The sequence below is a fragment of the Hemicordylus capensis genome, chromosome 13, assembly GCF_027244095.1.
Source record: "Hemicordylus capensis ecotype Gifberg chromosome 13, rHemCap1.1.pri, whole genome shotgun sequence".
Lineage (NCBI taxonomy): Eukaryota > Metazoa > Chordata > Lepidosauria > Squamata > Cordylidae > Hemicordylus > Hemicordylus capensis.
This window is the reverse complement of record NC_069669.1, coordinates 22,282,197-22,304,898: the sequence shown is the minus strand read 5'-3', so window position 1 is coordinate 22,304,898 and position 22,702 is coordinate 22,282,197. Positions and strand designations below refer to the sequence as shown.

The following is a 22,702-nucleotide window of genomic DNA, read 5'->3' as shown; positions in this document are numbered from 1 at the left end:
CTCATGAAAGATGGTGGCTTCAAGCAGGTGATGTGAGTTATTGGACGAGGACCAGGGAGACCGAAGTTCAAATCCCCGTTCAGCCACAAAGCTGACTGGGTGACTCTGGACAGTCACTATCTCTTAGCCTAACCTACCTCACACTATGGGGTACCTACTATGTACCCCACTCTGGGCTCCTTGGAGAAAGAGTGGGATATAAATAGATATCATCCAGTCACTGACAGTTTGGCAGAAGGCTTATCCATATCATGGAAACATGTACTAGCCAAGATTTGTAGCAATAAAGCTTGCAAGCTTGATGCTGGCATGTGGAAGTGAAGTGCATGCATGCATTTCACAAACCAGAAACCCTAGTTTTTGAACAAAAACCAGGGGGCATGAATTAATGCTTCAAGAAGAACAGTACACTCATTGTGCCCCCTGCCCCCACCCCCATCCTTGCTACCATCTCACATACATATCATATTAGCAGGACAGAATGATCCTTGACCTCAGCTTTTCTGCAAATGTTTCCACCATCTATCAACTCTATTATCTATTTCTAAAAGAGCTGGAAATGTTATGATCCTTATGGACACATCACAGGAGCACCTGCAGGCCAGCTGGCAGATTCAGGGTAACCCACAGATAGATGGGCTTCTCAAAATTCTGATGGGGGCGGGGGAATGAAGGGGGCCAAAAATTCCCAAACTGCCCTAAAGTCACTCAATGGACTGGAATGTTTGTAGATTCAGAGGACAGTTATCAGACCACCAGGTGAGCGGGGCTACTGGAACTCAGCAGCAAGAAGCACGCAAGGGCTTGAACAAAAAGGGTGGGGAATCTATCCGCTTGATTAATGCCCCTTCAAGACAGTCACAACCTCTGCTGCTTCTGAGATGGAAAGAGGCCTAAAACTTTCACCATGCTCAGGTAATGAACGCTAGAGAGAGATTTTGTTGCAGATCCATATATACATCATTTTTCTCCTTTGGGCTGTATGCTTAATGACTCCATCACAGCAGATATAATTTCCCTGTTAGAAGAGAGCCAGGGGTTCAGTTGTTCTTCCAAGCTGTTTCCTGGAAAACAGTGTATACAGGTGGCATCCAGGTGCTCTCCTTGCTTCGAGTACATAAAGACTCGACAATCAAAGTCTAATTTCCCGTCCTTTGACCAGTGGGAATAGAATCACTATTCCTGCTTTCCAGAGGATGGCTAATAGGGCTTTGATTTGCTGGCTGAAACAGTCTGGAATAAGCCAGATGAGTTGCTAAAAGGCAGTTATTGATTCTTACCATTTGAAGCTAGCTGGATCCACAAACCAATTAAGCCTTTGTGCTGGTTTTTCATCCAATTCTGTGCTATTGAGGTGCCTGCAAAACAAATGGGCTTAAATCCAAGTTTGTCCGTTTAAGTGGTCTGTAGAGGGAAGGAAGGGCAGATAGGAAATTGAGGCACTCAAATGGCCCCCTTAACAGCCTTTTCTATTGCCGTAACAAGCACATGTCTAGGTAGCAAAAGGAGCAGACAGCTGTTCTGCTCTGGCATTGCTTGTTTCTCAGCTGCTGAAAGGGGACTTCCAACATAGCAAATAGCAAAGTGTTCTTAGAATCTTAGCAGACTGTAACATGAGTTTTTGTAGAATGGCATCCATTTTGTCAGAAACATTAAACTGGGTTGGTAGATGGATGGATGGAAATCGTAAACACGGCCAAGAGCTGTGGGTCTGTGGCATTTCTATGCAGCACATTGTTTTTCAGAACAACAAGTATGGAGCTACAACAAAATGTTGCCATATATCCCTGGTGTGCATATGCTTTACCAGTCTCTCCCTGAACCTGGTGAAAGTTTAAGGTACCTTTCCCCCACAGAAGCCGACGGGGTTGTGACGGTCTTGAGGGAGTATTCTTCAGACTGGGGAATTTCCTGCTCTCCACTCAGTTCCATTTGCTCCACCCACCTGGTTGTCTGTTAACTGCCTTCTGTCCATGAACATTCCACTCCACTGAGTTATATTGGGGAAGTTTGGAGCAGGGTTGGGGCCCCTTTAGAATTTTTGACTTCAAATGTTGCACCACTAACACAGTGCTAGTCTGGATATCAACCACTATTAATATTATTTTGTATCTATTGCTGAAAGAAATGAAACTGTTGTTATCCTTATGGACTCATAACCATAGCACCTGCAGGCAAGAGTTAAGGTAACCCACAGATGATACTACCACCACCACAATCATATTTATAAACCGCGGTTCAACCAAAGTTCCCAAAGCAGTTTACATAGATAAATAAACTAACAAATAAAATGGCACAAACAAATAAAATACAGGCACGGCATATCTGTATACCTCTGGGAGTCGGGACAAATATACCATAAACACTGAATTGTGATTTGTACCCTGAGCAATTCCAGCTGTTCAAGCAAGAAGCCCAGACTCTTTGCCTGCTGAACATGCTTATTCTGTGGCCACTTTGAGGCCACACAGATTGGCTCCAAGGCCCAAATCTTCCCCCAACCCCACCCAGGGGCTTTGAGTCTTTCTGGGAGAAGAGTCCGACCTGCTGGATGTCTTCTCGGCTTGGCCAAAGGGAGAGCTGAAGCAGCAGCAGCCCCTTGGAGCTTTCAGACTGAGGGAGCCCTTGTCAGTCCGAGCCGAGCTGAGAGCGGAGTCGGCTGTATTTGTTGTAAAGCAATCGGTTTCTTCCAATCTGAAGCCAAGCATGGCCCCCCCATGACCCCCCTTCTGCAAATCAAATATCTACCTGTTGAAAAGAGGGAGTGGGGTTCTGGGGAACACTGTCCGTCACAGACTTTATCATCATCATCATGATTCAGTATTATGGACCCAAAGGAGTTTGCAAGGGAACAGAATAAGGCCCAGGGTGCCAAGCCTCCAGGACTGGCCCGGAGTCTCCAAGAATCAACATCCGTCTCCCCAGGAGCTTTCGCAGACAGCAGGCTTGACCACGGGTTTACTGAGAGGCGTTACTGCATGCTTGAATTTGCCGCAAAAAAACCCAATCCAAAAAGTGGGGGGTTGGTTTTTTTTTACCCTTGCCATGAATCGGCTAGGCTCTAACGCGCAATAAAGAACCGAATCGTGAGTGAAGTGCTCCCCCATATCTTGCACGGACTTCGGCGTGAATCTGGCTGATGTGCAAGCGCACACTCTCCGTTCCAGTGGAGAAGTGAACTAAAAGCCCCCTCTGGGAATGCTCCAGACAGTTCTTGAAAGCACTCTGGGAGCTTTTAAGGGCTTGATGTTGTGAAAAATATTGTTACAATGATTGGAATAGCTTCAGTCAGCACTGGCCGTTCTAGACACCAGCAACCTGTGATTAGATCTCCTGTATTTTTTATTATAGGGGTGACGGGGGGGAATGTATATGTGGGGCGGGTGTTCCACCTTTCCCCCCCATGCTCTTTTCCCAGTCTAAATTCCACTTCCTGACACTGCTGTCAACTACAGTGGAAAAAGACATGTACTTGTCTTTCCCCCCAAGTGTGGCTAATAGCAGCTTCAGGGGCAATTTAAACTGAGAATTCTACCCTGAGCACCTCAGAGAGGAAAGGCTGGATACAGAAATGTCTGGCTTCATTACTGTCTGGATAAATGACACCAAGGTGACTATATTCTCTCGAATTAATGGGCTGTATAACAGCCAAGTGGCCCACAGGGGCAAGTTGTGTGCAGCTTGTATTAAAGGTTTATCTAAGATCTTGCTGCCTTCGAAAAGCTACCAGAGCCTACGAGAAAACATCAAACGGCAACTTGAAAAATTGACTGTCCTCTGAATTATGCAAGGTTCAAAGCTACACGATCAGACTCCAGGACGGAAAAATCGCCAGATAGCAGACAGGAGGCCCAAGTGCCTGCCTAATCACCAGAGCAAGGAAAGCTATGGTGGAACATCAAGCTCTCTTTTCTTTTCTTTTTTTGCCCCAAGATGAAATACTTGTCTAGTTCAAAGAAATCTCACACAAACTAGGCAGAAGCTGATGATTAATGAGACTCCCTGAAAGAAAGGGAATGAGATTTTTGCATCAGACAATTGCATCTAGTTGCCCACGGGTTCTGGATGTCAAAAATGCATTATTCTGGGCTCATGTCAGTGTTCATGGGGATGGGACCGTAGTAGCTCTGTGGAAGCCGAGCTTTGCATGCTAAAGGTCCCGGGTGCAATGCTGGCAAGCTCCAGGTAGGGCTGAGAAAAAAATCCTGCCTGCAGCGCTGAAGAGCTGGTGCCCCTGAAGACAATACTGAGCTAGCTGGACCAATGGTACACAGGAACATAGGAAGCTGCCACATCCTGAGTCAGACCATTGATCTATCTAGCTCAGTATTGTCTACACAGACTGGCAGCAGCTTCTCCAAGGTTGCAGGCAGGAATCTCTCTCAGTTCGATCTTGGAGAAGCCAGGGAGGGAACTTGGAACCTTCTGCTCTTCCCAGAGCGGCTTCATCCCCTGAGGGGAATCTCTTCCAGTGCTCACACATCAAGTCTCCCATTCAGATGCAACCCGGGCAGACCCTGCTTAGCTATGGGGACAAGTCATGCTTGCTACCACCAGACCAGCTCTCCTCTCCTGATTCTGATTAATTAGAAAGGAACTTCGTATGTAAAAGGACCAATGGTCTGAGTGAGTATAAGTAGTATGTACATATAAATTGCCCGTGAGGAGGCCGTAACGCCCTGCCCCACAGCTCCTTCTAACATCGTCCTGGGATGAGGTCATGCAGTATTCAAGGGTCAGTGGCAACCCTTGCCCACCCGACGGGCCGCTTCCTGGCTAATGGTCTCTTGGGCCTGTGCGAAGCTTCGGCTGAGGCGGCATCTTCTCCACAGTCTCCCTGGCACTGTGTGGAGAGGACCATTCTCACCATGCAAGGCGGTGCCCTGCCCAGCAGTGGGGGGTCTTTTAAGGGGCACGGAGCTCCCATGAGCCTTGGCACCATCTTGGAAGGCATGCACAGAGTGCTGGGAAGTGGAGCCCTTCCCCTGCCTCAGCACAGTGGGAAATGGCTCCTGCCCTGAAGATTTTTGCCTGACAATTTCGGCCCAACTTTATTTGGGAGGAAGGCAGGCCCGTGTTGCTGCTGCCCAGCCCAGCCGGATTTGGGAAGTGGGTGCCCTGCTAGTCGTTCTCGCCACTGCCACTGCTGTGCTGCTGGCAGTTTTTCAAAATTAGAACAAAGATTTCACTCACTCACTCCCCCGCCACCGGTCCAGTGGCGAGGAGCTCCAAGCAAGCTTAGGAACATCGCCATTTCCCTCTTGCTGGGTCAGACCCTGGGCCTGTCAAGCTCAGAACTGTCTACACTGAATGGTAGCCGCTCTCCAAGGCATTAGGCAGGGGTCTCTCTCAGCCCTACCTGAAGGTGCTAGAGAGGGAACCTGGGGGCTCATCTTCTGTGTGCAAAGCAGATATCTTACAGTGCTCACATGTAGTCACTCATCCAAATGCAAAGCAAGGTGAACCCTGCATAGCAAAGTGGAAAAATTCATGCTTGCTACCGCAAGACCCTGCAGGGGCATTGCTCTACTAGAACAAGCCGGGGGGGGGGGATGTCCCTGGGCCTATGAGAGAGGGGGGACCCTCTGTCTGGGAAGCAACCACATCGTTCACGTTCCTCTCCCGTCTCACTGGCAAGCTGCTGGCTCCTGATCTGAGTTTGGAGAGTGTGTGAAATCTTTTGCATAGGAGCGAGAGAAAGGGCGAGCTGAGAATAATTGTTTTCCAACATGTCTTCATAGTTCTTCTGCAGCAAAGACGGGGTGGCAGCGGGGGCACGGTGGGGGGTGGGGAGAAGGCAGGGGGCCCAGGGCCCACTTTAACCTTGCTAGGCCTCTGCCTCCCTGTGTGATGACTGAACCCACCTTCAGAGAACACGCCTTGGCTCTCTGAATCCTCCGTCCAGCCTCCTCCCCTCCTTGCTGCTTTTCACTCTCGCTCTCCTGTTATCTCCCTCCCCTTTTATTTTACACTTGCTAGGTTTGGGCAGCAGCGATATAGGAAAGATGCTGAACAGCATCATCTCGTACTGCGCGGGAGGAGGCAATGGTCACCCCTCCTGTATTCTGCCAAAGACAACCACAGGGCTCTGTGGGCGCCAGGAGTCGACACCGACTCGATGGCACAACTTTACCTTTAGATTTGGGTTACTCAGGGGGAGACTGCCAAAGGCTTCTTTTTGTATCGTAATCTTAACAAGCATATTTTAATAAACTGGCAACAATCTTTTAAAAGATGGCTAGCCCTCTGGTAGCTTTGCTGTATGCATGATTCGCCTTGCAGCACATATATCATATCTATTGACAGCTGAAGAGTTTTGATTGCAAATTGAGCTGCTGGAAATAACAGAGGTTCTCAGGAACAGGATGAAAACAGTTCAAACCCGAGAGACAAAAGACAAGACATATTGATTTTAGGGGAGAAAACTGGATTCAGAGAGAAGGTTGTTTGAACGTATTAACTTTGCATGTAATTTCAGGCAGATTATCTTTTCTCTTAGCCATGTCCTTTCCATATGGTTTCAATTTAGCACTGACAGACAAGTAGAGACATCAGTAGTGGGGTATTGATCTGAGGCACAATGATTGTGTTAGTACAACAATTATTTCATCTCAGGACTTCAAGCTAAAATGTGTCGTGGGCATGGCCTTATCACCTTATGGCAACAATTATACAATTCTGTATATACTTATTTATTTATCATATTTTTATACTGCCTGATATGTAAATCTCTAGGTGCCAACATTAAAATCACAGGTTAAAATACATAAAACACTATTAAAAAATATAAAACAAATAATTAAAATTATTAAAATTCTAATTAAAAGCTTGCGAGAAAAGGAAAGTCTCAAGGGTCTCCCTGAACCCAAACAGAGAAGGAGATGCTCTTATTTCAGCAGGGAGTGTATTCCAAAGCCCTGGGGCAGCCACAGAGAAAGCCCAGTCCCGAGTTGCCACCAGACGAGCTGGTGGCAACCGTAACCGGACCCCTCCAGAAGATCGTAAAAGGCAGCATCATATACTTATGCCAAGTAAGACTTTTGATCCATCTGCATAGGAACAGAGGAAGCTGCCTTTCATCGAGTCAGACCCTGGGTCCATCTAGCTCATTATTGTCTACACTGACTGGCAGCATCTCTTCAAAGTTTGAGGCAACCGTCTTTCTCAGCCCTTCCTAGAGATGCTGCCAAGGCTTGAACCTGCTGCATGCAAAGAATGAATGACAGGAAATGCCCACCAAAATTGAGTGGTAGATGTTCTTCCACTGAACAATGAGCCCGATCCCCAAAGGTTTCTGGGCAGCAATGGGATTCAATCCCATGCCTATGAAATGGCTTAGACCACTTGGACACACTACCATTGAGCTCAGTATTGTCTACACTGACGGGGTTTCAGATCTTTCCCCACCCTACCTAGGGAAGCTGGGGATGGAATCACATACAGAGCAGGATATTTAGAGCCACTATGATGCCGATTCAAGTTTAATAACAATAAGGGCAATTAGCTCATTAACGAAGGGCCTCATCTAATTCTCATCCTCATTATGTCTCAGCTCAGTTGTTTTGGGGAGGAAGCAAGTCGTACTCTTGTCATCTCTCCCCTTTTAAGATTTTGTTCCTTGTATTCCCCTCTGCCCCCCACCCCCCCGTTCTGTTTTTAAATGTTTTTGAATATGAGTCATTGTCAAAACAAAAGGGAGCAGTAAACAGCTCCAGCTCTGAAGCCCCGCTTTCCCAAATCCAGAGAAATTGCTTCCTCTCAGCATCCTGCTCCCCTTCACCTCCATTGTCGCCTCGTTTTGCACACAGAGGAGAGCAAAGCGTTTGATATGGTAATCAGATCAACAGTCTTCTTCGGCCTAGAGGCAATGTTTGCAGCACTGAGCCCATAGGAACTGTAGCAGGTTTAACCCAGCCTTTGTCTCAAAGCAAGCCCAAGTGTGGAAGGAAAATGCTGAATCATTCCCTCCATGTTTTCCCAACAAGCAGATTCCTTTAAACTTAAACTGTTCTTTTAATAGCTCAGTCGCTGCCACCACACCCACTTTTTAACAGAGCTTAATCTGCCCCCACCATGTAGGCAAACTTCCAGGGAACTCACCTTCTCTTTTCCAAGGGAAAAGTACAAAAAAACTTTCACGTGCAGCTTACGCATGATAAGAAAATGTGGTAGAGTTGCTGAGCAATCAAACTTGAGACGTGTGTTGCACTAGAGACAAAACCAGCGAATGATTAGCCCCCCCATGTTGGTTTTGCAATGTAGTGGGAGAGGGGAAAGAATTGGGGAGCTCAGAGTCTGGCCCACCTCTTCCCTTCCCCTATTGCTGCTGTCTCCCTCCCCTCAGCAGTGCAGGCCCTGTGATCCTCGGGGCCGACCAACCTCTCTGTCTCCCTGAGAGGCAGTTTTTCATGGAGCTGCAAGAAGCTTCCTCTGTGACCAGCCAGGCCCAACGGCAGCCAAGCTGACCATCCCATGCATCACTTGTGTCAGAGAAACTAAAGGAGAAAAGCCTTTACCTCAGTGTCTTCCTAGGAGTTGCAGGCTTCAGGATAAAAGAAATAACAGGGGACAGGAAGAGAAGCCCAGCAGGGAATGCTGTGCCCACACACCCCTTAGGCAGAGAAGCATGGATGGGGGAGGTCAGCTTGTTAAGAAGCTCCTGAGCAAGGACTGTGATGGGCAACAGAGCAAGGCGAATACTACCACCTGGTGGCTGAGCCTGGTAAGGTAGCGAACTTGTCTTCAGTGCTGAACAAACGACCTAGGCTTAAGAACTGTACAGAGCCAATGATGAGATCTTAAGGCAAGCCAACCTTCCTTTGTTTGTTTGTTTGTTTGTTTGTTATATGAACTGCTTTGGGAACTTCTGTTGAAAAATATATAAATAGCCAGCGTATTTGTATCCGTATATTCCATACAAGGAAGGAGCCTTCACCACTGAGGCAAAAACCTCCCCCTTCTTCACAACTGGCTCCATGTTTTGAGTAGGGTGGGCACTTGAGAACCTGATATGGAGGCTCCCACCTGAGCAGCCACAGCAGAGCAGAGGGATGGAGGGAGAAGGGAGGGGGCGAGGGAGAGGAGGAGGAGGAAAGCAAGCGGGAGACCAGCTGGGAGGCAGACCCTGGCCTCCCCCCAAGAACTGGTGCCCCAGGAACTGCCTAGGTCCTTCTAGGGAAGGGGCTGGCTTTGCTTCTGCTTGTGCTGTCTTAGAATTGCCTCACAAAAGCAAAACATGGTTCAATAGTCACCGATTTCAGGGCATAGCCTGAAGGTACAATGTTGTTGTTGTTGTGTTTGGTATTATTAGGGTTGACTTCAAGTGGACTCCAAACTTAGTTGAAAAGCGGTATATAAATATTCTTCATATTCATCTCCCTCAATTTTCTGAGTAGCTCCCAGATTTTAAGCATTTAACCCAGATTGCTTAGCCCGCCCGGAGTCCCCCGGATTTCAGCTTTCATTAGGAAAAGTGTGTGTGTGTGGGGGGGGTGGACTAAGCTCTAGCCCTCGTAGAAGTGGAGTTATGGAGCAAAACGTGCAGTCACTATTCTGTTCAGCTGCTGGACTTGGGTTAAGGCAGGTAAAGCACAGGAGGCTCGCTGGGAGAGGTTCAAAGTACAGTAATCCTCCGAGGAATGTTGCCTTTGTTTTTTATCAGCAGGTGGTCTCTATTGAGCAGCTGAAAGGATAGCTTGCTTTTTCTGTAAATCACTGCCTGCCTACCAGGCTGTGTATCATAATGTTTAAGGACTTTCTAGGCTTTACGTTCAATGCATGCCTACTTAGAAGTAAGCAATGTTGGTTTCAATCAGATCTTCTCTCAAGTAAGTGCATAAAGAATTGCAGCCTTAACTGGAAAGCTGTGCATTTTTTGGTTGTTCTGTTGCTGCTGTTAATATGTCAAGGAAAATGGTTAGGTAAAGATATCTTCCCCAGCTATTGTTGGTAGATATCCAGAGCAAATACAAGTCAACAGGAAAGAGCATCTGCTAATTTGCATCATATGCAAATCATGTGCAAATTAGGGTGCCCGGATTTGGAGAGCCAGAATATGGCAACCCTACCAAACTCCTCTGCTCTTTCCTCTCTCCTACTGTATCCCCAAACAGCTTAGGCATTTGCCATTGCCATCCAAGCAGGCTGGTGACTTGACCTGAAGAATGAGCAGCCTGTGTGGCTCAAGGGAAATCCGAGGCTCTGCACTTGTTGGCTGGGTGGGGGGCAAGGTCAAACTTCACCTAGGGCGCCAACCCCCCCCCCCCCCGAGTAAGGCTCGATGGCCAGCCAACCGCATTCAAACTTCGAGGGCAAAACATCTCTCTCCCTCCCAGGCTCCACATCATGCTCTCAGGGGCTCTGAATTGTCTAGCCATCTGAGAACACAAATGCGAATCAGTGACTCATGGGTCTAGGAATCCAAATAACAACCCATTCGGAAAACATCCCTCCCATCGTAAACAAACTAAGCATGAGAGGGAGAAAGCAATTATAATAAGTTCCGCCACCCATTAAATGTGTCTTAATTAATCCAGTTCTACTCACTGGGGCCTTGTGCTGCACATTTCAGTGTGAAGGGATTTTGGTCCTGGAACATCTTTTCACTGAAGAGAAGAAGAAGGGAGGAATTCGAGTTGCCCAGAACTTCACAACTTTCCTCCCAGCACTTGAAGGGAGAAACAAACATCCCACTTAGACACAAACCTATTGAGTTTAGGCGTCAGACTGGAGAGGGAATTTGAGGTGAGCTTGTTTGATCTTTTCAAAGAATCCACAATGCAACTCATTACATCCTTTCCTTTTGTCTTGTGGCTGGCTCTGTTACATCTTCAATTAAAATCGGCAAGAAGGGATTTGCATTTCTTCCTCCTCCTGCTGGCCACTCAAAAACTTTTAGCATAGCCCAGGATGTTGAACACACACATCATGCAATGCAACACAATGCAATGCAATGCAACACACACACACACACACACACACACACCACTGAAGTCAATGATAATTTTATATTCTGGTGGCTCAGGACTGCATCTTGAGGTGTTTTTTTTTATTTTAAGAGCATACATCCTGCCTTTTTCCATAGACATAAGGTGGCTAACATGATGATGATGATGATGATGGTGGTGGTGGTGGTGATGATGATGATGATGTTGGCTGGCATGATGCAGAGTCCTCCATTGCCAAAAAGGGGGCTGCAGGTTCTGGGCAGGAAGAGCAACCCAAGATTAGCTCACACAGCTCTACCTGACAGATGGCCAGCCTGCAGGCAGCGTGGCTCTGGGATGGGGCAGGAGAGAGAGGAGCAACCTGAGCTGCCGAGAAGCAGAGGCAGCTGTGCCTCTTTTGGCACCCCTCCACCCCCGGCACGTGAGGACGGGCTGCTACTGGCGATGAGGAAAGTGTTCCCTGTCCCCAAAGGGCTCACAGTGAGTCTTAAAAAAAACAAAGCAAAGCAACAACAACAAACAACCAAACCCCAAAAACCCACTCAGAGAGGAGACACCAGCAACGACGACTACTGGGGGAAATGTTGTGCTGCTGAGCTGACCGGAGGCCATTGCTTTCCACCAATTGCAGCTACGTATAAGGAAGCCACCCTTTAAAAAGGTGCCTTTTTACCCAGTGGGCAGGTTTTATTTCATAGCAGGGTTTTATCAGAAACATTGATCAATAGCCAGTGTTTGCTTCGAGTGTCTCAGGGTAGAAGAGATCCTTTCATGGCTCTTCGAAGTGCTTTCACCATCTAGGTTTTGCATCCGTGTGGTTTTAAGAGGCCCCAGCTTTTCCGCTCCAGGGTCTGCTCACAGGCAGTAGAAGCAAAGCATGGTAGGGACGGATTGAGGGCTGCTGTGTGCTTCCCGGCTACGGAAAGGCTCCACACTCCCCTCTGTTGGATGGATTTCCTGGGGGGAACTGCATTAACGGGCCTATTGAGGGTGGGGAGAGGCAGGGGGGTTGAGATTTCAGCCAGGAGGGCCTTGATCTGCCTCAGTAATTGCCATATGGGGATGCAGGAGTGGTGGCTACAGCCAGTTTTAATTACTGCTGTTGTGCCTGCAGAAACATAAAGCAGGGGAAAGGTCCAGGTTGTCCAATATCCCCACAGCTAATGACTACTCGAAGGAGATAATTAAAAACAGCTCACAACTGTACATGTGTTGGCCATGGATTAGTCGCCCCCCACCCAAATTGAGCCAGTTCCCATTGAATTTAATGGGGCATACTCCCAGGGAGGGGGGTATTGGGTTGCTGGCTGAACATAGGAACATAGGAAGCTGCCATATACTGAGTCAGACCATTGGTCCATCTAGCTCAGTATTGTCTACCCAGACTGGCAGTGGCTTCTCCACGGTTGCAGGCAGGAGTCTCTCTCAGCCCTTCCTTGGAGATGCTGCCAGGGAGGGGACTTGGAACCTCAGATGCTCTTCCCAGAGCGGCTCCATCCTCTAAGGGGAATCTCTTACAGTGCTCACACTTCTAGTCTCCCATTCAAATACAAACCAGGGCAGACCCTGCTTAGCTAAGGGGACAAGTCATGCTGGCTACCACCAGACCAGCTCTCTTCTCCTCTCCATCTCCTTTTCCGCTAGATTACTTCCGCTAGGTTACTTTTCTGTTGAGAAAACTCCAGGCTACAGACTTCTCACTGCTATGTTATGAGTCCCTGATTCATAACACAACTGGGTTTATTTCTTTTCAGTCCAGCGTTGGAGAATGTGGAGTCGGGACTCGGGTGACCCATTTTCGATTTCCCTTGCTGGTCAACGGTCTGCCTGCTTGCTGGGGCCATGTTAAATATCCATGGAGGCCGCACACGCAATTAAATACAGAGATGACAACCTTTCCAATGAGACTGCTTCATGGAGCGCAAGATGTTCCAGGGAAGGAGTGACCTTTGCTTCCTCATTTCTGTCTTCCTGAAACTGCCTATAATTATTAATTAACTCTCCACGTCAGGGAAGTGTGAGCCGCTGAGAGAGCAACTGTGTGAGAAGATTCTGCCTCAGAGAGCCGGGTGCTGTTGGAAGATGTCCACGCGGTACCACCGGGCAGCTGCGGACAGCAATCTGGGATTACTGAAAGAAGCCACCAGGAAAGATCTGAACACTTCCGATGAAGATGGGATGACGCCCACCTTACTGGCGGCTTACCACGGAAACCTAGAGGCTGTAGAAATCATCTGCCGAAGAGGGTAACTACAGCAGGCCTAGATGAGTGCCATGTATGGGAAGAGAGTTGGTCTTGTGGTAGCTAGCATGAATTTTCTCCCTTAGCTAAGCAGGGTCTGCCTTGGTTTGCATTTGTATGGGTGACTCCATGTGAGCATAGCAAGGTTTTGGGGGATGGGGGTGTAGCTCAGTGGCAGAGCATCTTCTTTGCATGCAGAAGGTCCCAGGTTCAACCCCTGGCATTTCCAAGTAGGGCTTATTATTTATTTATATATTTATATGTATATTTATTTATTCAATTTCTATACCGCCCTTCCAAAAATGGCTCAGGGCAGTTTACTCAGAGAAATAATAAATACATAAGATGGATCCCTATCCCCAAAGGGCTTACAATCTAAAAAGAAACATGAGAAAGACACTGGAGGTCCTGTGCTGGGCGTGGATAAGGCGTTACTCTCCCCCTGCTCAATAAAGAGAATCACCATTTTAAAAGGTGCCTCTTTCCCAAGTGAGCAGGGCTTGAGAGAGACTCCTACCTAAAACCTTGAAGAGACCCTGCCAGCCAGTGTAGACAACAATGAGCTAGAGGGACCAATAGTCTGACTCAGTAAGAGGCAGAATCCTATATAATTATGAGATGGTGGGGCTGTAGCTCAGTGGCAGAGCATCTGCTCTGCATGCAGAGAAGGTCCCAGGTTCAACCTCCGGCAACTCCAGACAGGGATGGGAGAAACTCCTGCCTGAAACTTCGAAGAGCTGCTGCCAGTCAGTGTAGACAATTCCAAGCTAAATGGACCAGTGGGTTGACTCATTATAAGGCAGATTCCTATGATCCTTTTTGAGCAGCAGGGGCAATTTTCAGCGATGCCTGTATCCAGAGCTGCTCTTACCCCTGGAATTCCAGGCCAAAGTCCAGAGCCTCCACAGCCCCTGGGAGCCCCCAAATCCTCTTTAGTCTGTCTTGGGTGGTGTGGTCACCTGGTGGAGCATGGTGATGCTTGATTTAAAGGGGAGGGTGCCCTCCAAAGGCCTTAAGGTCCAGGCTCCAAAATTACCAAATATACCTCTGCCTGTATCAATACCAAGACTGTAATTAGGGAGTATTGGCAGCCAAGGAATAGACCAGAGCTGAGAAGGAAAACGTGGCCACGTGGAAAGTGAAAGGCATCGGAACAGGAAAGACACGATGTGCAGCTGCAGAATCCAAGCCTTATATATATTAGGTGTGACAGCATGAGGATAATAAAATATATGCCATATTTTATTGCCCATAAAACTGACCTTTAAACAGCTCGCTTGCTCCTGCTGTATTTCCCTGTGGTGAGGTTGAGCATAGCTGGGTGGACTTTGTCCCTTGTTCATCTGCAAGAAAAGACACATTTGACACCACGGAATCTGACCTGGGTCTTCCCGAGGCAGTCAGCCCTAGGTCTGGGCTACACCGCAGTCCTATCACAAGTCATGCTCAGTGCACGTGCAATCTGCACATCGGTCTGCATGCACAGCAGGGGCGTAACTATAATAGGGCAAGGGGAGACAGTTGTCTGGGGGCCCACTGCCTTGGGGGGCCCCCAGAGGTAAGTCACATGACTGACTCACCCAGCTGCGCACCCACCCCCTGCTTCCTTCAGTTGTATTCATCCTCCGAAACTGATGTGAGTGTTAAGATCTGGAGGTACCAGAACAGCATGTCTTTCTCTAGTACCATTAAGTGACTTGCATGGTCCACAATTTACAAAACTGCTTCATTGAGTGGGGGCCCATTTTAAAATCTTGTCTCTGGGCCCACTCCAACCTTGCTACGCCCCTGATGCACAGCAATCCACAGATTATGTTCAATGTATATGTGCAATAGTATGCTTCTAGTCTGTACTACTAGGAATATTTATATACCGCTTTTCAACAAAAGTTCTCAAAGGGAAAATAGATAATAAATAGCTGCAATAGGCTCTATGTCCCCAAAGGGCTCACAATCTAAAAAGAAAACAGCAAGGCAGATCCCAGCAGCAACAGCCACTGGAGGGTTGCTGTGCTGGGGCTGGATAGAGCCAATTGCTCTCCTCCTGCTAACTATAAGAGAATCGCCACTTTGAAAGGGGCCTCTTTGCTCAGTCAGCAGGGCTGATACATTTGTGAGGCCTTGGACCAAGGCTGTTCTTAGATGAACTCATTCACACAGACACATGCACATGTGTACAGACACTTCTCTGTATGCAAAAGGGCTGGGCTGGCTTCCAGGAGACAGGAGGAGTCTCCTCTCTACTGGCTTCTGCTGCTTGTTCTGGGTAGAAAGGGGAGTTAATGAGGCTTCTTTAAACAATGGAGTGGGACTTTTTACAAGAGTTAATCTGAGCTGCAGAACCAAATATATTGTAAGTGTATTGTCTGACACTTTGCTGTGAAGTTAACATCTGCAGGGGCGTAGCTAGGGGAGAGGGGGCCTGTCCATGTTCGCTCCTCTCCCTGGCAGCCCCTTGGACAGAGGTAGGGTTGCCATGTCCCCCGGAATTTAGGGTAGCCACCAGATTTTGGCTCCTCCACCCAGATTTACACGGATGCCAGTCCGTGCAGATGATCCGGAGCTAAATGGACCCAGGGCCTGACTCAGGATTTGGCAGCTTCCTAGGCCTATATTTGGTGAGAGCGAGAAAAACTCCTTCTCACTTTCTTCATACCAAGCATGATCGTATCAACTGGTCCTGTCCCCTCTTGTCCTGTTCCTTCTTTAAGAACGTAAGAAAGTATCGGCATAGGCAAAAGGTGGCGATGCAACGGCCCCAGGTGCGATGCCCTTGTGCCAAGGAAAGGGACCTGCCTCGCATGCAAGGGTCTTAGATAGGCGGCTGGAAGGAGGATGAGGGTCTAGATGGTCTCTGAGAGCAGGAGGTGTGGACTAACAGGGAGAACAGTGTTTCCTAAACTGCGCCCCTGTGATGCTGGGGAGAAGAACAGGGTCCCTGGAAAAGGGACTCAGGGTAAAAGGAGGGCTGTCTACTCCACAGGATTGGCCCGGAGTCTCGAGAAATTGGCCACCCAGGGGTTGTGTATTGGGATAACCCTGAGTCAAAAGACTTTTCCACAGCATCTCCTGGATCCTCCTTTCTACAGGGTGCATGTTTTCCATAACCACTGTCACCACCGCCCTCTGAAGTAGGTCACTCTTTTTGAATCATCGCTTCCAGGAGACTTGAACCCAGGTCTTTCTGACCAGTTGGCCAATTTGCTCTTGCCAATTGAGCCCCTGGCCTCAGGGAATTTCCTGCTACAGCCCCTGTGCCGTTGCGCTCAGAAGTCCTGCCCTACGCCGTCCATAGTTCCAGCATTTGTATGCACAGAGCAAGAACGCTCTAAGAGTGGACAGATTTTCACCGTGATGCAGAAGACTGTGGCGCCCCAGTGTTCTGAGGTCGGGGAGAATCTGTGGCGTGTTGCCCGCGGCAGACAAATGCTACAAATGTGGGCAGTGAGGTGGCAGGGCTTTTGTTCACGTCAGCAAGGCTGCAGCATCCTCCGAAGGGGTTTGTTGGAGTTCCTTTGGCAAGATGAAGCCCAAGCAGGGAGGTGAACTCCCCACTCAGAAACTCCACTTCCCCTCAGAAACTGGTTTTTGGCAGGGGTCTTGAAGATAAGGTTGTGCGTTTTGTTTTTCCCCGTTTTGTTTTTGGCCCGAATCCGAAACACCCCCATTTTGTCCTTTGTTCGAAATCAGCCAATCCGAAACACCCCAATTTTGTTCTTTGTTCGAAATTGCAAAATCCGAATCTGAAACATTCTGGATTTTGAAAAATGGCCCCAGGGAAAAACTAGTGGGTGGGGGTGGTAGTGCCCAGTGGGTGGAAACTACCACCCAAATTTCAGAGGAATTGGGCAAAGGGCTGATTTTTGGTGAATTTTTGAAATATAGGATTTTTCCCATAGGGAAGAATGGAGGTTTCAGCAAAAGTATAGCTTTGTGTTGGGGGGAAAGGGGTGGCCCAGAGCAGAGTAGGGTGGGTGGTAGTGCCCAGTCAGGGCAAGGAAGCTGCCAGAATTATTTCAAAGGAATTGGGCAGAGAGCTGATTTTTAAAGATGTAATGGAGTTTGCGCATCTGTAAAGTTCTTCCCCATAGGGAATTATGGACCTCCATAATTCCTGCCCCATAACTGCACTTGGGGGGCACCAGGGTGGCCCAGAGCCAGTGGTGGTGTAGAGCACATAGGGTGCCAATCACCCCCATGGGTTGCTAACCCATAGGGTACTGGGTTCTGTTGTTTCTGAGATGTTTGAGTGTAGATTCAGATTCTCTGGTAGCATGTGAGAGTGGATTCATGGTTTGTCATTGAAAATCTCATATGCTACCAGAGAATCTATACTCTACAACAATCAAATGCACACTGCCCCACTGGGCAATGAGGGTAAATGCACACTGCCCCACTGGTCAATGAGGGTAAAATTTACCCTTAAATTTGCTTAAAAGGAGTAAGGAGGCAATTGCCAGCAGATCAGCCCATGCTTTCGCTGGCCAGTCTGTGAGCTGGAAGGGCTGGAAACACAAACAGATGTCAAAACTCAAAATGGAGACTGAAAAATGAAGGAGGAAGACTTTTTGTGATTGCAAAATGGAGTTCCAAAACAGCCGAAACAACAAAACATTTTGTATCCAAAACAGGGACGTTTTGTTTTGGCTACAAAATTTCTGTTTTGAGCATTGGGTGTTTTGTTTTGGCTACAAAACAGCCGAAACGGCCTGTTTTGTGCACAAAACGTTTTGTATACGAAACGAAACACACATCCCTACTTGAAGACCATATTCCCATCATTCTCCCACAAGGTATTCTTTTAAAAGGCCACATCCTGGCTGAGTAGCATGGCTGGAGGGGTTTCCTCCTTTTCCTGAGGCAACAGAGACTTATTATTAATTATTATTATTATTATCCTCATCCTTTTGGTGAGGTGAAAGCCACGGCTGGGCCTAGAGCCCTTCCCTCAGAAGGCTACAAGAAAGCTTGGGGGCCGCTTTCCCTCAGCAGTTATGACTTAGGAACTGTAATGCGGAGGGGGGAGCCGCCCGCTCCTTTCCTTGCCCTGCTGCTTGCGGGGGGGGGGGGGGGGCGGCCTTCCCTCGGACTAGGATTTCTGCAGGGCGGGGTGGAACTGGGGGGAGGAGAGCGGCTGCCTGCTTCGGCCTCTGGGCGGGCTTCTCCTCGGAGTCGGAGGCTCTTCGGTAGGCAGCCAAGTAGTGGCAATGAGGTGGGGCTTGAAGCCCCCCCCCCATTCCACGAGCAGGAGCAGGAGCAGGACCCCCCCTCCTCCCCCTCCCGAGTCCTGGCTGAGAGGGCGGCGGCGGGCGCTCCAGCACCAGCCGGTTCCTGCTGCCTCAGCTCAGCTGCCTCCCCTCCCAAGGAGGGGCGCGCCGAGGGCGGGGGCTGCTGCTGCTGCTGCTGCTGCTGCTGCGGCGGCGGCGGCCCCTCCCGGCGTCGTCCTCGCGAGGCGCTTCCGCCCAGCTGCGGGAGGGAAGGAGCCAGCCCGCCGCGGTCAAGCAGCCCGCCAATTTTTGGTGCCGCCTCCTGTCACCCCGCCAGCCAATCAGCGAGGTGGGCTCGGCTGCCAGGAGAGTGGGGGGGGAGTGGGGGGGAGCGCGGAAAGCCCGCCTGAATCGCTCGGCGGGGCTTGGGCGGCTCGGCACCCCCAGTGCGCATGCCCAGTGGCCCGTCCTGGAGGCAGCCTGCAGCCCCCAGTCCCGACCCCCGCCTGCGCCGAACAGCCGCAGAGCCGCCCGGGCGGGATCCCAGCAGCAGGGCGTGGCGGCGGCGGCGGCGGGTACCTGCCGAGGGGGAGAGCGCGGGGGATGGTGGGTGTCTTTCCCGCACCGCGCTTCCCTCTCACCCGGCTGCTCCAGGGGTTTTGTAAGCCATTGGGGGCGGCGTCACCCTCTCCGTGGGGGAGGCAGGCGGGGCCGGTGGCGGCAGCAGCAGCCCCAGCGCCGGGTGCCGCCCCTGGCAGAGGAAAGTCTCCCCCGGGCAGCAGACGGGACCCTGGCGGGGGGCCGGGAGGAGGTTCCTTGAGCCCCTCCGCTCACTTCTAGCTACACCCCTGAACATCTGGGGGGTGGGGGAGCAAAAGGGGGGGCGGGGAATGTTGCAAACTGATTTTTAATTAGCAGCAGGCTAGTGGCTATTTTGCTGTTAGGGCAACTGCTTCAGTTCAGGACTCCGTTGAAAAGCAGGACTAGCCTCTTATTAGTCGATGTTTTCATCTGGGGAAGGGGAAATGCACACAAGCAAAAAGAGCCTGAGACCAAAGGGCCAGAGAGAAAAGATGAACTCTCTCAGAATTCATTAAGATAGCAGCCATGAAATCGCCCCTTGGGTGGCTGAATGTGTGAAACAGCCCAGGATCCAATAAAGCAGTAGTTTAATATTTAGAGCCAGAACCCGCCTCCTACTGATGAGCGTTCAAGAGGCTGCCATGGATACAGGCGGCATATCTGGAAGCAACTGAAACCCAAGCGCTCAGCATTCTATGTTCAGGAGAGGAGGAAAATGGCAAAACAGGGTTGCCATGTTGCCAAAATGGGGGGGGGGAGAATATTGTGGTGTGCCAATTGCTCGTTAAAAAATGTATGCAAAGTGTATGCAAAGGATTGCAAATAGGAAATGCCCCTTAACATTGTAGTCTAGCAGCTGATATCCTGACTGAGATGACTCAAAGCTCCATCCGCAGCCTTGTGTCATGGGTGGTGGCCTGCGTTAAGATTTTTTTGGTAGGCCCAGCTGCCACAGCACTGTCTATAGCCCCATCTACCTGCTTGCCTCCCCACACCCCACCGGATTTCCTGCTGCTTCTCACTGCCCCATGGCAGTCCCCATGCCCAGCGGCTTGATGAGTTCTAGTCACTAAGCGCAGTATAATAACATCACAGCACATGCACCCCAAGGAAGTACTGCAACGTTACTTGCAATGTGAGTCCATACTTGTTTACCCTTATTTCCTTCCTATTTTGTTTTTCCAGAGGTGACCCAGATAAATGTGACATTTGGGGCAACACTCCTCTTCACCATGCAGCCTCCAACGGCCACTTAAATTGCGTCTCATTCTTAATCAACTTTGGGGCCAACGTCTTCGCCCTCGACAACGACATGCGTTCTCCTCTGGATGCCGCAGCCAGCAGGAATCAATATGAATGTGTCAGGATCCTTGACAATGCAGCGACTGAGCAGACCCTCAAGAATCCCAAAAGAGCCTCCAAGCTGAAAGCCCAGGCTGAGCGCAACGTGGAGAGACAAATCCGAGAATGTGAGAGACGCCAAGAGAAACATGAACTTCAGATGAATAGAAATTACAGCAAAGAATCCATGAATTCAGTGAGGGGAACGGCCACCAGGACAAAAATATCTAATTTCTTTACATCCAGCTCTTTAGGGACACTGCCCAAACATCTGAAGGACACTTTCAGGTTGAGGACCAAAAAGAGAGAGGAAGGTCCGGATGACCCAGAAGCAGGGAATAATGGTCAAGAGAGTATGCCTGTTGGACGGACGGCTGTGATGGAAGTCTTCAACGAAAACGACGAGGAAGAACTCACCAATGACTTTAAAAGAAAAAACAGTCTTTCTGAAGAGGACGACCAGCTAGGGCCGAAGTCCATTTTTAACCGCCCTGGTCTTGGGAATATTGTATTTAGGAACAAATTGTCCACAGGCATCAATGCTGCTCTACTGTCACCCGAGAAGGAAGACGCCAGCTTCAAGATAGCCAGTGAATTGTTCCAGATTAAACTGGCTGAGGCTGCGGGCAACCCAGACTTAGAAACGGATCCCGAGGAATCTTGGATTGAACAGGACATTGGGTGGGATGACGGGAAAGTAGAGACGACCCCCCTGGAGGTGTTTCTGGCATCTCAGAACCTCAGTGAACTCCTTCCCATCCTGATGAGAGAAAATATCGATTTGGAAGCCCTCATGCTGTGTTCTGATGAAGATCTCCGGAGCATACAGATGCAGCTGGGTCCGAGGAAGAAAATCCTCCATGCAGTAGACAGAAGAAAGCAAGCACTCTCAAGGCCAGGAAAGACTGGAGATACCCAGCTGTAAGTCCTACAGGTGCCCGATCACAATAATTGGTGCTGAGGCCTGGCCTAGGCACGCTGCAGAATGAAGCCGTGGAACCGACCCTTACCACTTCAGGCTGCAGGTGGGGAAATCACACTCCTCCTGACTCCTCCTCTCTGTGAAAAACTCCTTGTAAAGAGAAACCCAGCACAGTAGGCAAAGGGCTGGACCAGAATTTTTCTCCCCAGTGGGAGGGCTTCTGGTGGGTAGGAGTTCTTTTTCTTTTCACCTAAGAGCATACAGAGTTGTCTGATGCGGAGTCTGTCTGTTGGTCCATCTAGTTAGCTCAAGGTTGTATTGACTGTCATGGGAGGAGAGCGTGACTGGCAGTCCCGAGCATGAATCCTCCCCTTTGCTAAGCAGGGTCTACCCTGGTTTGAATTTGGATGGCTGACTACACATAAGTTCTGTCTGCTGCAAGATATGCCCCTTTAGGGGGTGGCATGGTTTACTCCCTGGCAGCATCTCCAGACAGGGCTGGGAGAGACTCCTGCCTGAAACTTTGGAGAGCTGCTGCCAGTCAGGGTAGACAATACTGAGCTAGATGGACCAGTGGCTTGACTTGGTAGAAGGCAGCTTGCTGTGTTCCCTTGCAGCAGCTCTCCCCTCTTTTCCCCCCGAAGCCCCTTTTCTGCCCCAAATCTGCCCCAGACAGAGGTCTTTCCCCCAACCCTAATTTGGAGATGCCAAGGATTCAACCTGAGGCCTTTTGCATGCAAAGCAGATGCTCTTCCACTGAGTTATGGCCCCACCTCAACCAGCCCCTTCTGGGGCGGAACGGGTTGAATTAGGATCCTCCCCCTGCTGGCTGCCTGTAGTGGCACAGTCCTTTCTAGCCCAGCTGACCTGGCCTCTGTTGCCCATGCCTTTGTTGCTTAAAGGTTGGATTATCGCAATGCACTCTATAAAGGGGTGCCCTTGAAAAGCATTTGGAAATGACCGGAGGTACAGAGTGTGTCTGCCAGACTGATATCGGGAGCTAGCCACAGCCTGCATATTGCACTGACTTTTAGACACTGCTTCAAGCAATCTGATGCCAGATACAGTTCCAGCTACTACCTGCTACCTCGAAAGCCCTCAACAACGTGGAGCTCAAACACCCTAAGGACTGCCTGCTTCTGGCTGAATCTACCCACCTAATGAGGCCAGCTGGAGGACTCTGCTCTGTGTGCCGACATCAGCGGGGCCTTCTCAGTGGTTGCCTCCAGGCTGCGAAACTTACTCTCAGATTTGACCCATGTGGCTCCCTGGCTCCCAGTCTTCTGGAGGTGACTGAAGGCTGCCCTTTCTGTGAGTAGCTGCCCTTTGCCTTCCTTTCACCTGGTGTCTCTTGTTTTTTAGTTGCATTTTTAATGATAGTTGCTTGAAGGCCCTAGGGTCCCAGGACAAACAGTGGCATACACATGTGAGCAAGCAAGGAAATAAATAAGTAAATGAGCGA

At 49.5% G+C, this 22,702-nt stretch overlaps 2 protein-coding genes across 2 annotated transcripts in view; one reads left to right on the top strand and one right to left on the bottom strand.

Annotated features, from left to right (window-relative positions):
• The window catches only part of LOC128336545 (uncharacterized), a 26,333-nt gene extending 7,632 nt beyond the window's left edge, over positions 1-18,701 (bottom strand). Inside the window, exons 1-4 of the mRNA XM_053276401.1 lie at positions 15,845-18,701; positions 14,451-14,531; positions 10,546-10,666; positions 1,281-1,358 (exon numbers count right to left, since the gene is read on the bottom strand). Coding sequence (XP_053132376.1) covers positions 1,281-1,358; positions 10,546-10,666; positions 14,451-14,531; positions 15,845-15,991 — 427 coding nt within the window. The 5' untranslated portion in view covers positions 15,992-18,701. The remainder of the gene's footprint in view (positions 1-1,280; positions 1,359-10,545; positions 10,667-14,450; positions 14,532-15,844) is intronic.
• Positions 16,712-22,702, top strand: ANKS4B (ankyrin repeat and sterile alpha motif domain containing 4B). The gene is made up of 3 exons (XM_053276521.1): positions 16,712-16,730; positions 18,594-18,744; positions 20,163-22,702. The coding sequence occupies exons 1-3, from the start codon at positions 16,712-16,714 to the stop codon at positions 21,241-21,243; spliced, it is 1,251 nt and encodes a 416-aa protein (XP_053132496.1). The 3' UTR covers positions 21,244-22,702.

Bases quoted from the DNA above. Each gene is read 5' to 3' on its own strand.
- ANKS4B (XM_053276521.1), top strand. The intron at 18,745-20,162 runs GTGGGCTCGGCT...TTGTTTTTCCAG, and splicing joins CCCGCCAGCCAATCAGCGAG to AGGTGACCCAGATAAATGTG.